Source organism: Pongo pygmaeus, chromosome 11 (assembly GCF_028885625.2).
Source record: "Pongo pygmaeus isolate AG05252 chromosome 11, NHGRI_mPonPyg2-v2.0_pri, whole genome shotgun sequence".
In the NCBI taxonomy this organism is placed as follows: domain Eukaryota; kingdom Metazoa; phylum Chordata; class Mammalia; order Primates; family Hominidae; genus Pongo; species Pongo pygmaeus.
The window spans coordinates 86,584,716-86,599,226 of NC_072384.2; the positions used below are offsets into that span (position 1 = coordinate 86,584,716).

The 14,511-nt window shown below is 39.4% G+C and overlaps 1 protein-coding gene across 2 annotated transcripts in view; it reads left to right on the forward strand.

The window, feature by feature from the left end:
- The first annotated feature begins 11,330 nt into the window (after positions 1–11,330).
- FAM171B (family with sequence similarity 171 member B) overlaps positions 11,331–14,511 on the forward strand; it is a 72,502-nt gene continuing 69,321 nt past the window's right edge. The window contains exon 1 of one of the 2 annotated variants that reach the window (XM_063647675.1): positions 11,331–11,441. In XM_063647675.1, the coding sequence (XP_063503745.1) occupies positions 11,372–11,441 (70 nt within the window). In that variant the 5' untranslated portion in view covers positions 11,331–11,371. Of the gene's footprint in view, positions 11,442–11,919; positions 12,414–14,511 lie in introns of those variants that run through there. The other variant, XM_054477287.2, reaches the window with a different exon arrangement.

The window sequence follows — 14,511 nt, forward strand, 5'->3', positions numbered from 1 at the left end:
TAATTTTAAACATCCTTCGAACCTTATAATGGTGATAAATCATTAATGAGGCAAGCCATTATAGAGAGTTGTATTAGTCTGTTTCACACTGCTATAAAAGAACTGCGTGAGACTGGGTAATTTATAAAGGAAAGAGTTTTAATTGACTCACAGTTCAGCATGGCTGGGGAGGCCTCAGGAAACATAATCATGGCTAAAGGCAAAGGGGAAACAAGGCACCTTCTTCACAAGGCAGCATGATGAAGAATAAATGCAGGTGGAACTACCGTCAGATCTCGTGAGAACTCACTATCAATAGAACAGCATGGGGGAAACTGCCCCCATGATTAAGTTACCTCCATCTGGTCTCTCCTTTGACATGTAGGGATTGTATGGATTATGGGAATTACAATTTGAGATGAGATTTTGGGTGGGGACACAGCCAAACCATATGAAGAAACATTCTTGAACAGGCCTGAAATATGATAAAATTCAACCACCGGCAGCCATGTTGGCAAAAAGTGACAGAACTGTATGCATTTTAGAAAAAGAAATTATACTACTTATTTCTAAGTAGTAGCTTTGGTTTTTTGCTTTGGTGATATGTCTATTTATTATGAATAATTTATATAATAGCTAATATAGATACTATATTGATACCCATTTTATTGATTTGAAAATCAGCTCAGAGAATGATTATCAAAGCTCTCACACTAGCATGTGGTAGAGCTTTGTTATGTCCCCAGGATGTTCTCTCTTAATGTGTTCTACAGTAGTGTCTTTCCTTGCACAAACCACCTAGCCCCTTCATACCTTTTTATTATATCCTATATAATGGACATTGTAATAGCTACCTCATTATGTAGTGTTATCTTTGGAAATATTAAATATATGCAAAGTACTTACATATATTAGTATATTAACATATTAGAAGACAGAATGATGGCTGGCAATATTTTCATATTACTGCCAAAAATAGGTGATAAGGGCTTAAATAAACCAGGCCAGTAACAATGGGAATGGAAAGAAGGAGACATACTTAAGATAATGTATGATGTAGAATCCATAGGTTTCTGGGTTGGGTGATTGGCTGGACTGAGAATTGAGAAAGGAAATAGGAGGAAAGGGGCAGAGATTTGGGGAAGAGCAGAGAGTTTAGGAGGGGAAAAGGTACATTACATTTGAGGTACTTATGGCATATCCAGATGGAAATTTCCAGCAGGTTCTTGTAAACATAAGCCTTGGTAATCAGGAGAAAGATCAAAGCCAGAGAAATAATATAGGTATTAGTAGAAGCTAATGGATGAGATTGTTCAGGAGAAATGTGTAAAGTAAGGAGACAGGAAGAAGGCAGTGCAGTGAATTTTTACATTTAAAAGGAGGATGGGATGGCCAGGAGCCAGGAGGCTTGGCTATAGAAGTCAAAAAAAAAAGTCAAGAGAGACTGTGACACAAGACCATAGAGAAACAAAGTACGATGAATGGAGAAGAGTAGGTTATTGGTGACCTTACAGAGAGCCATTTCAGTGGTGTGGTCAGGCACTAAACCCAGAATACAGTGGGTCAAGCAGTGGATAGGCATTAGGCTTGGCTTGGCTTAGAAAGGAAGAGAACGGGCTGTAGTTTGAGGTGAAAGCAAAAGTAGGAAAGTTTGTTTTACAGATGGAAAATTCTTGAGCAGTTTTATACATTAAGGGGCAAAACACATTTTAAAGGATATGATGTAGATAAGGAAAGAAGGAAAACTTCAGGAGAGCAGATCTAGAACATATTGGGAGAAGGAGGGTCAGGATTAGCATCAAGAGATGAGATAGAACAATCCCAGGGAATATCTTGGATCAGGAGCAAAATCACAAAGTTGCAAACAGTGGCCTGATGTTGTTTTGTTTGGCCTCAAAGTATTTTAAAAATAAATGAACTAGTTGGCACCATTAATGTATTATAAATACCCCCAAAGACAGAGATTCTGAATTCTAAGAGCCACAATATTCTTGAGGATAGGAGCCTGTGTTCTTGCTTGGATACAGCATTGGAACTGAGTAAGGTCTGCACTAAGATGGTCAAGCAATTTTGGGGTTACCATAAATCCTAGAGAGACTTCCGTTTATTTCACGAGACTAAGTTCTCATTACTCATTTGCCTAGCCATTGTAGGAATTTGAGTTTGTAACTCCTGATGAAGAGCCTGCTGAAATCATGAATGGATCAGAATTACCTGCTGAGTTTACCATACCAAACACTCTTTGGCTAGGTTATACCCCAAATACCCTTTGCATTTGTTCAGTTTGTTGCTTGTACATAAGCTAAATCTAAAAACAAGGCAACCAGCTGGGCACAGTGGCTCATGTCTGTAATCTTGACATTTTGGGAGGCCAAGGTGGGAGGTTTGCTTGAGTCCAGGAGTTCTAGACCAGTCTGGGCAAGACAGTGAGACCCCCATCTCTACAAAAAAAATTTTTTTTAATTAAAAACTTTCTTGTAAACAAAGCAACTTGATCACAGATATCCTAATACTTTGACATGCTTGATTAGAAAAAAAGATTATAAATAATTTTAGTGACCAAGAACAGAACCATAGGCATTTAAAGTTTAATAGGGGTTTCCAATTTCAATAATGGCAGGATAGCTTTTATCAGATAACAATGATAAATTCTTAACAAAATAGGGTGGAAAACAATCCTTTGAAGACATTGAAGTTACTGAAAGCAGGCAGAAATTGGAGGGGATTTAACTGTTAAAAAAGGCAGCTACACTTACCCCTGAGGTTACTCCCTATGGAGCGGATAGAATACAAGAGAAAGCTGTCTTTCTTTCTGGAATGATGAGACTGCCACTATGGCTAGAAATTGAGGAGAAAAATCCAGGAAAGGAAGCAGCCACAGGGTGGGAGGTGGGAAATATTTCCGTCAAATCCTTGGCTGAACCCAGCACTGAGTGAGGCTATAAGGGGCCCAGAGGAAAACAACAGAGGGAAGGCTGAAAGAACGGAGCAGTTATTCCAGCTACTACCGTCCACTGCACAAGAAACAAGAGATGAAAGTTCAAGTCTTACTCAGTTACAGGGCTTCAGTTACAGGGCTTCAAAAAACCCATCTTTCCATTGAAACCCCATTGGATCTATGCCTTAGGAATAAGTAGTACATCCAAAGATTAATTAATTCACCCTAGGATGAAGGACAAAGCCAAAACAGGCCCACCCTAACAAACCATAAAACCAAGCTTCCCCAAGTTTATGATACACCTGTAATTTAACTGACTGCTGGTAAAGACTTACTTTCAGAGGAAGATGACACAACATAGAGACTCTGCAATGTATCATCCACAATGTCATGGAGGGGAGGAGGGTGGGGAAGAATGGGAAGAAACAGGAAAATGTGAGAAAATATAACCCAGAGTTTTGAGAAAAATCAGTCAATAGAAACAGACCCACAAACAATTTAGCAGACATGACTTTATTTTTTCTGTTATTTTTATATTTAAAAATATTTTATTTTTCAATTTTTTTTTTAAATTTCAACAGCTTTTGGTGTACAAGTGGTTTTTGGATACACGGATGAACTGTATAGTAGTGAAGTCTGAGATATCAGTGTACCCTTCACCCGAGCAGTGTACATCATACCCAATGTGTAGTTTGCCATCCCTCACTCCCTCTCACCCTCCCCACTTCTGAGTCTCCAGTGTCCATTCTGTATGCCTTTGTGTACCCATAGCTGACATGACTTTAAATAACTACGATGAAAATCCTCAAAGGTCTATAGGAAAACATGAATATTATGGATGAAGAGATGGGCATTTCAGGAAAGACTGGGAAACTAATTAAATACACTTGAATGGATATTTTAGGATTAAAAGTAGTATCTGAAATCAGAAATCCATTGGAGGGGGATCAAAAGTAGAGTGAGGTAGCATAGAATAAAAGATCAATGAATTTAGATCAACAGAATTTATCCAAACTGAAGCACACAGCAGAAAAAAAAAAGAAAAAATAATTAACAGCCTCAGTGACTTGCAGGACAATCTAACTAGGTGAAAAAACAGTCTCAGAGAAAGAATGGGGCAGACAAATTATTTGAAGTCAAAAACTGCAAATTTGATTTAAAAAATAGCAACCTACAATTCTGGAAGCTCAGTAAACCCTAAACAGGACACCTTTTAGGCACATCAGGGTCAAACTCCTAAAAGCCGTAAGTTAGAGGAAGTTTGCCTCAACCCCTTCTTAATGTTAACAATGCCCAGATAATTCATTACTTGGCCAAGGCAGTTACTAGCAGGATTGGGACTAATGCTTACACATTCGAACTCCTGGTCCAGTATGCTTTCTGTTGTGCAACATCACCTAGATTACTAAACATAGCTCATAAAATAGAATTGCTGTTATCTAGTTAATAGGTTGCAATGCCCGAATATCAATTTGTGCAACAACAATATTTTTCCAAGTAATGTTTTATTCACTTTCTAAAGTGTTCTGACTTTCCTAGAAAGTTATTTGGTTATGGTCCCTTTCATACCATTTCCTTGTCAACCCTATTTTCCTGAAGCATAGCAAATATATAATCAGTTTTAATAAAAGTAGTGTTTAGGTTTTGACTTCGGTCATTACATAGTAATTTACCTTCATCACGTTATTTAAAAATACGTACTTTGTTTCAAAGTAATTAATCTTAAAGTTATTTTACTTCCTTTCTCAGATATTAGGGTGTTAAAATGGAGCCTTTAGGCGTTACTCTTTAGTTAATCCTGTATTCAGAATATTAATTAGTTATCACTAAGTTATTCAAAAAGTGTCAATTGATCTACATTATTATTAGTAGTTTTCAATTTGGAGAATTATGCTCTTCACCCGAGTAATAGAAATTATTTTTGATCTTGTGTATGGTACATGGTAAATTTTTCATAGAAAATTCTGGTGGCTTATACTTTTTTTCATCTTTGAACAATGCAGATAAAGTTGTTTTTGAGATTATAACAGACATAAACATCTTTAAAATTCAGGGATATTATCACCTAGTCTGCAGACAAATCAGTAATTTTGAATTTTTCAGTATACTTTAGTGAGGAACTAAAATTAAAGGAAAAAATTATTAAATAAGTAAATTTCCTATTTGATACTAATACCAATTTTGACTTTCTGACTTGCACCTTGACTATTAAACCAGACCCAGGCATTTCACCTGGTGCTAAATTACTAGCACAAACTGAACCAGAAAGGTCTTCTCTCAATCATCCCACAGGTATTTAATGATTCCCAACAAATAGAGATGACATACCAGTAACTAATTTTACTTTATTTCCAATGGACAGCCCTAGCCTTTCAAGGGAACCCTAAAGCAGCTGCAGTATAGCAGTGATTCAATGACAGAACTGAGAATCTGGTTTATTTACCATACAGAAATAATCCCGTCTTCTCACTTTTAATTCTCCAAATCCAGCTCTTCTCCCTACCGATTCTCTATCCTCTCCTAGTTGCATGCAGTCTTGTCACTGGATAAGCTTCATTACTTTATCATGTATTGAATGATAAATTAGTTTTACATTGCTGCCAAATCCTTTTAAGGCACTTTGGATTTTAAAGTCCAAACTATCTGTAAGGTAACATATTCACAGCTCCTGTGAATTACCTCATGGACATCTTTGGGGGGCATTTTTATTTCTACTGAAACCAGGCCAATTGTCCCATAGAACTGATATTTATTGTTTATTTTTAATAAACATAGAAATAGATCCTACCAGTCTTAAAACTTGAAAAATTTACATTTGTGTTATCTGAGTTCCTTTCTCAGGAAAGCACCAGCAGGCCTCCCAGAGAGTCAAGGAACTGAAACTTAACAGATCATGGCATCTGGACAATGAGATCTCAGACCTCTTACTTGTCATGATTGCCTAACCAACCATCTGTTTCCTGTTGATGAACTCCTCTTTCTTACTCTTCCCTAATCCCCGTTTTCCAACACATAGTTCCATTTCTTCCCTGCTATATAACCCTTAATTTTAGTCTAGTTTTTGAGGAACTGCCAAATTGTTTCCAAATGTAAACAGCAGCTGCACCAGTTTACATTTCCACCAGCAATGTATGAGGGTTCCAATTTCTCCACATCCTTGCCAACACGTGTTTTCCATTAAAAAAATTATAGCCATCCTAATGAGTGTAAAGTTGTATCTCATTGTGATTGATTTGCATTTTCCTAATGACTGTTGATGTTCAGCATCTTTTCATGTGCTTATTGGCCATTTTTATATCTTCTTTGAAAAAAACGACTATTCAAGTCCTTTGCCCATTTTAAATATTGTTATGTTGTTTGTCATTTTGTTTTAAGTTGTAAGAGTCCTTTTTATATTCTGTAGGTTGTCTTTTCACTTTCATGATAGTGTCCTTTGATGCATGAATGTTTTAATTTTGATAAAATTCAATATATATATATTTCTTTAGTTTGTTGCTTGTCCTTTGGTGTCATATCTAAGAAATTATTGCTGAATCCAACATCACGAAAATGTATCCCTATACTTCTTTTAAGAGTTCTATAATGTTAGTTCTTATATTTATGTCCCTGATCCAATTTTAGTTAATTTTTGTAAATGATGTGAAATAAGGGTCTAACTTCATTCTGTTGCATGCAGCTATGGAGTTGCCCATCATGAACATTCCCAGCTGAGGTCAAACGAGAAGATGCTCTTCCTTCTTGTTCAGCTCTTAAACTGGAAATGTGTCCTTTCTGTGGTCTATTTAGCACCATATTTTTCACAGCTGTGTGCTTTTTTTCCTGGTGATTTTGTTGTTTAAAATGGCTCTCCAGTATAATACTGGAGTGCTGTCTAGCGCTTCTTAGTACCAGAAGGCTGTGATGAGCCTTGGAGGCAAAATACAAGTGTTAGGTAAGCTTTGTTTAGACATGAGTTACGGTGCTATTGTCCATGAATTCAATGTTGTTGAACCAATGATATATATAATAAACCTGGTGTCTTTAAACAGAAACACACATAAAACAAGGTTATATATTGATCTGTTGACAAAAATCTCGTGACGAGAGGTTCACAGGAACCTAACTTGTATTTCCTCTAGGAGGAATGGTTCAGTATTTGCTAATTCAATGTTTACGGTGACTTAATAGATCATTGACTACCGACAAGAGGTTCACAGGAACCTAACTTGGTATTTCCGCTAGGAGGAATGGTTCAGTATTTGCTAATTCAATGTTTATGGTGACTTAATAGAACATTGACTACCGAGAAAAATGAGAAGTGATTGCATATAACATGCATTTTGTTTTGTTTTTAATTTTTTTCTTTTTATCTTCAGATGAGCATCATGATCTAGAAATTGTATATACGTATAAGATACATATAAACAAAACAGAACAATCATATACAAGTTTAACAAAATAAATAACAGTTAACATTTACCGAAGACTTCCTCTGGGCAGAAATTCTAAGTATTTCACGTTATTTTATTTTGTTAGCTCCTTTAGGTTCTATTATTTCTCCCCCTATACAGTTGAGGAAATTGAGGCCTAGAATCTCATGTAAATTACATCACTTGTGAGTGGTTGATACCAGAGCAGTCTGATGCCATGGTCCTCCACCCTTAACCAACAGTTCTGCCTCTTAAAATTGTTTTATTGATTTAATCAGCCAAGTAATCAATCAAACAAGCAATGTCAGGTATCATGGTAGGAGCTGCTGACACAGCTGTGAGCATAATGGTCCTGGCTCTTGTGGGGCTAGTAAGTGAGGATACAGACAAGTAAATGCCCATTTTAAATAATAAGATCAAAACAGGAAATGTGGGTTGCCACGCAAGCTCATAACAGAGGCACCTAATCAAACTAAGGGTGTTAGGGAATGAAGCCTGGAGGAGTAATATAAAACCTGAACTCTTCAGGCTCTAGGGGAACCTGCCAGTTAAACGGGTAAAGGAGTAGACTTCTAGGCAGGGAAAATTACATATTTAAAGGTCTAGGGGCAACTCAAATCTAGTTCAAAGGAATAGAAGAACCTCGTGTGTGTTTGTGTGTGTGTGTGTGTGTGTGTGTGTGTGTGTATGCAGGAAAATTTTTAAAATGAACCTGAACCTAGGTAGTCAGGGGACATATTGCAAAGGCTTTGTAAATCATGTTAGGAATTTTGGATTTGTGCTAAGAGTAATGAGGAGGTACCAGTAAGTTTTAAGTGGGGAAGAATTATATGTGTATAGTATTGTGCTTTGCTTTCTGATGGCTCTTGGGGCATTTTTCTAAAAATGATGAATTTCTAACCTTAATGATTACATTGTGTTTAGCATAAACTTTATCATGGACTATGTACCTGAAAATAACTTGCTGGATTAACTGGCATTTTTCATTCCTTTGTAAAACACACAGACAAACATTTAGGGCAAATGTAGTTATCAGCTTACATCTTCCTGAATGTCTGCCTATGTTTAGTCCTGTCATTTGGTTGTGCCTGTGCCAAAAGTCAGTTGTATTTTTCACAAACTTTTTCTTTTTTTTTTTTTTTGCCAGTTATATGTATGATAAGGAATATATACAATATGGATTTGAGATAAGTAAATTTTTCCTATTAAAACTAAGTTTAGGCCAGGTGTGGTGGCGCACGCCTGTAATCCCAGCATTTTCAGAGGCTGAGGCGGGCGATCACCTGAGGTCAGGAGTTCAAGACCAGTCTGGCCAACATGGCAAAACCCCGTCTCTACTAAAAATACAAAAATTAGCCGGGCGTGGTGGCATGCACCAGTAATCCCAGCTACTCAGGAGGCTGAGGCAGGAGAATCGCTTGAATCCAGGAGGTGGAGGTTGCAGTGAGCCAAGATTGTTCCATTGCACTCTAGCCTGGAAGACAAGAGCGAGACTCTGTTTCAAAAAATAAAATAAAATAAAATATAAGTTTAATACTAAGTATATGAGAAAATTCTACAAGCTTGGGAAAAAAATTGAACATAGAATGACTTGGCACTCTAATTGTGTGGCAAGGGTCTTTGAGAACTTCCACTTAAACTAAATCTGCAAATCATAGTGGTATATCATAATTGTGGTTTATGACTTCAAACTCTAGGATGTGGTTGAAATTCTTGGCCCTACATCAAAAGATTTGTGAACAAATATATATTTATTTATTCTAGGGTAAAATATGTGGCTTAAGATATATTTAGGATGTATTGACTTTGGTCTTTTGATGAACTTTTTTCATTTGCCAAGTACTATCCCCAATTGAATCAGATAATATGGCTTTTTTATATTGCACAGAAATTAAGCATAAACTACATGAATAATGAAGCACTTAAAAACTATTTAAATACTCTTGATTGACAACACTTATCTCTTAAAACAGTCCACAGTATTGAAAGATTTGAGGTCCACCCTCTACCAGGGTCCATGACCCAGTGGCTTTGCCTCCAGAAGGTCTGCTTCTACTATATTAAAAATAACTTGGCTACCCCAAGGCAGGATGACAGAAATCCTGGCAGCATTCCTTTCCTTCTGATCCACCAGTCAGGTTTTTGGAGCCATTTCCATTTTCTCCTTTCTTCTCTCCAGGAGCAGAGGTAACTTGGAAGAGATTGCCATAAAAACAGCTTGATGAGACTAATGGAAACTTGCTGCCTTCAGCTCTGGAGCCCCCTCCCCCAATGGCTCCTGCCTCACACAGACCAGGGAAAGAAAGTCCTGATGGAAAAATGATGTTTAGTGTGAGGGGCCTCACTTTAGTATCTATTTTCCCCAAAATTATGTGGTCCACATACCTTATTTTTGTTTTAAAATCACTAAAAAAGCAATACAAACTCATAGCAGAAGTCTCAAACAGTGCAGAAAGGTAAAGTCACACACTGTAAATGTAGCCTCTGGCAAGACACGGAGCCTCTCTGATCTCCAGTGTTTCCATTTGCTAAATAGGATAATGAGAGCTAATTTGTAGAGATGCTCTGAAGATATAATGAGATAATAGATGCAAAATACCTACTGTTATTTTATTTATGGTTATTGTGTCAGTCCATTTGCATTGCAGTAAACTTTGGGTGACATAAAGAAAAGCGGTTTACTTTGGGTCAGTTCTGCTGGCTGTACAACACAAGTGTGGTGCTGGCACCTGCTCTGGTGAGACCTTAGAAAGCTTACAATCATGGTGGATGGTGAAAGGGAGCCAGCGTGTCACATGATAGGAGAGGGAGCAAGCGAGAGAGAGAAGGGAGTTGCCACACTTTTAAACAACCAGATCTCTTGTGAGCTCAGAGCAAGAATTCAGTCATTACCATGAGGAGGGCACCAAGCCATTCATGAGGGATTCTCCTCTATGAACCAAAGACCTCCCACTAGGCCCCACCTCCAACATTGGAGGTCACATTTCAATATGAGATTTGGAAGGGACAAAACATCTAAACCACTAGTTATATATACACTATTTTCATTTGCTTAACCAAAAAATACTTTTCCAGTACTGAGAAGTTTGTTGTTTTCCAGCATATTGAAAACACTGAGAGGGACAAGGTAAGAATGATGAGGGTGGAAAAGGACAATGAACTACAATGGTAAATGGGGTGATGTCACAGCAGGTGACATTTATATTGCACTATGAGATGTCCCATGGGTACTCCAATTACAAAGAGACCACAACTGAACAAGCCAGAGCTCATTACTCTAGGCCAGTTAATGTTGATAAGATCATAAGCAGCCACCTAAGATCTCAATTTGTCGATTTAGGTGTCACACTAGGCATATCTCCTCCTCTTCCAATTAACCGTATCTGTTTATTGTAGTCTTATACACTGTGTCTCCTACTCTCTTCTTCTCCTTTTCAGTTTCAATGACCTTTGGCATCTCCTATGGGTTTTGGCAAACACCTCTAAACTGGCATCTTCTCTTCCAATTTATCCCCCTTTAATCCATCTGCCATACTGAGAGCAAAGTGATCCTCCTAAAAATGCACAACTGGTAGCAAGTTTCTTCCCTGATTAATTTCTTTCATTATCATCTACAGTGTAAATTTCAATTTCTGTATACAGCATGTAAGTTTATTACAGAAGTTAACAAATGTTAAGTACTTGAGCACACAGTAAGTACTATAGAAATGCTTATTATTATTTTTTTAATGACCTGGTCTCCACTCTCCTCTTCAATCTAAAACACTGTCATTCCTCCATTAGAATAATTGCTCACACTTTTCCAAGCCCACTGTGCTTACACACATCTGGGCTTCACACACACACACACACACTTCCACGTTCCTGATTTCTCCTGTGTGGAAGTCTTACTCTTTTTTATATTCTACCGCTCCTGGTGTTTCATAGCCCCTACATACACAAGATATTTTCTTCCAATCCTGAGACCTCTGGACCTGTAATGCTTTTCTGTCTGTAGCCACCACATTGGGTTCTAATTTGTTCCTGTGTTCCTCTCCCCTAATAGATGGTGAGCTCCTGGAATGCAGGGATTGTATTTTACTTATTCCAAGCACCTGAAGAAATGCTGGCACATGGTAAGCAACTAGTATTTAGTAAGATTTTTTTTTTTTTTTAACAAATGAAAGGGATAGGCTAGAATTAGACAAAATGTAATTAAGAATATTTTATGATATGGAAAGAAATTCCCACTAGGGCAGAGAAAAGAAGTTTAGTCAAAATCTGGCGCGCTGCAGTTTAACTTCTAGCTAAGCAATGATGGCGGTGATGCAGCAAAGCCTGTTTGGTTGAGATCCTGGCTTTTTGATCCGTTGGTGCCACCCATGCTATGTGCTGGATGGGGGTAATTAATATACCACCTTCTCTGCTACTTTGGGCTCAGGTGGAGGGAATTTTATTCCACTCTCTGCAAATCTTCCCGGTGCTTCAGTAGGAAGTGGAGGCTGTGAGGGTCGGCCAGCTCCCAGAGGGCCTCCCCTTTCTGTTTCCCCTAGGGCCCTCCACCCGGCCTGCAGCCCCAGCATCGCGTCCTCTCGGAGCAGCCTGGCCCCAGGTGGCTGCGGGGCGCGGCACCGCAGGGCCCGGCTCGCCCCTCCCCGCGCGTCACATGCGCGAGGATGCGAACTCCCCTTCCCTCCTCCTCCGCCCCCTCCGCCTCCCGGGCCTCTTCCTCCTCCCGGTGAGGGAGTGCTTGGCAGATTGCGCGAGGGGGAGCGAGCGAGCGGGCGCTGCCGGGAGCCCGCAGCCCTGGCGCCCGCCGCCGCCCGGAGCCCCGCAATATGCCGCCGCGGCCGTCTGGCTCTAGGCCATGGCGAGGCTCTGCCGGCGTGTCCCTTGCACCCTGCTTCTCGGCCTGGCCGCGGTGCTGCTGAAAGCGCGGCTGGTCCCCGCGGCCGCCAGAGCAGAACTCAGCCGCTCCGACCTCAGCCTCATCCAACAGCAGCAGCAGCAGCAGCAGCAACAACAACAACAACAGCAAAAGCAGCTGGAGGAGGCTGAGGAGGAGAGGCCAGAGGTGCCTGGGGCAACCTCCACCTTGACGGTTCCAGGTAGGTCCTGGCTGCCCAGCCCTGTCTTTCAGTCTCGGCCGGCGATCTCTTAGGGCCTCGCCGGCTTCCTCGCCCCTTCCCTGGCCATTCCCATCCTCGTTCGTTCCTGTCACCATCCCTCCCGATCTTTCTCCCCAGACTGGCTGCCCAGCCTTTGGTCCCTTGATCTGGTGTCGAGAATCTGCCCTTCGGGTAATGAGCTTTCTGAGCAGCTCAGAGCGCTGCGGTGGGTTGGAGAGGGGTCGGGAAGGCTGGGGGTGGGTGACTGCCTGGATTGATCTTTTTCTTTTCCCTCCCTTCTTCCTGAATTCTACCCTCCGCCCTGGGAATAACTGTACACACACACACACACACACACACACACACACCGTTCTTAAATCTCTTAAGCATTTTGTTCTCTATCCTTTTCTCTCCTAGAGACTGAGAAATCTTGCCATGGACACCCACACACCCCTTTTCACCATTTCTCCATGCCTGCTATATTTAAATTTAGCCATGAAGAGAGAAATCTTTATTTATTTTATTATTTATTTCTCTTTCTCCTTACCCCAGGAAGGGTTTAAGGGTTCAACTTATTGCAAAGAATGCTTTTAGTACAATGAGATGAAGCAAAACAAAATAGGAGTTTGTAATTGAAGGAAAGGGAAAAGGAGGGGGACATATAAGGTGAAGTCTGGAGTGTTATTAGTACAGCAAAAGCCTATCCCTAGAGAGGGAAATCTCCTTACTTGTTAGTAGAACTTAAATGAGGCAGATTCTTGACACTGTTCAATGAAGGTGTAGAAATACGGCTGTAGTACAGGTAGCTGTAACAGTTCTGCAGTTCCTCCCTCTGTGCCCCCATTAAAGCTCCATCGGTAAGCAAATAGCTGGATTATCCATGTATATTGCATCTCCCTACCCCGCAACCCACTTCGCTTCATGGCTGTAGATTCTGTCTGCTATTTGGAAAGAAAAAAAGCCTCCAATTTTCTGGCACGAGGGCTTAGGTTTTGTGAAACCAAAGTGAATTTTATTATGACGTTTGTTTTTGTTTTAAAATCCTGCCTGGTAACACTATATGAGTGCTGAAAATGAGATTTTAAAGAGTGGAATCAGCATCACATTTCGTATTGTTTGCTCATCATCAAAAAGCAGTACACAGGCATGCCAGCTGCGATTCATGACACAGCCAGGATGATTTAATTTATCAGAGTGCTCTGAGCATAGGATGAAATCACCAAAGTGTGCAGGAAAGCATGTGTTTCTGACACCCTCTTAAACCAATTAATAACACTCAAGTGTGGCTAAAAGTCTTGAAAGGTATACAGTGTATGGTGGTTTTCCTACCCAGCTTTTAATAACTGAAAGTGATAATATGGTTTGGGTGAGGCTGCTGTTAGACATACTGTTCGCTAAAGTTAAGGAAATTGGATATATCAGATTGATTGGCCTCATTAATAGAGATATTTCATAAATTCACTATGAAGCAGAAGTCTGAGAGAGTGTTGGTGGGTTTTATGGTTTGCAGTATGTTTTTATTTCAATGTACCTTTCAGGAATATTAAATGAATTTTGACTACTGTAATATATATATATATGTTGTGATTAGGGTTATGAATAACTGCAATAATATGAAACCTGAATCCAGCATGCAAATTAAAATGTTTGCTTTCTGATATTTGTGAGGGAATATTCTGAAAAAGATGATTGGGAAATTAGCAGTTTTTGTTTTATTTACCTATTAGATTGAAATAAAGGAACCACACTCTTCAATAGATCAAACTAGAACCTGAAAAGTAACCTATGATGATGCTTCTTCCTCAAAAACTCTAATTACCCAAGCCAGTGGCAAACAAGGGAGTAATTCAATTGATTGCTGTTTTAGCTATTGGAATATTGAGTCTTACGATGCAACACAGCTTATAGACAAATGAAGTTAAAATATTCCTTTGAATGCATTGTGATCTCTCCATTGAACTGGTCTTCCTGTTTCAACCTTTGTTTCCCTACTGTCTTTTCTCCTCACACAGCTAGCGATCTTTTAAAAAAAAAAAAAAAACATTAAATAGGATCACACTCCTCCAATGGCTTCCCGTCTCTCTCATACTAGATGCCC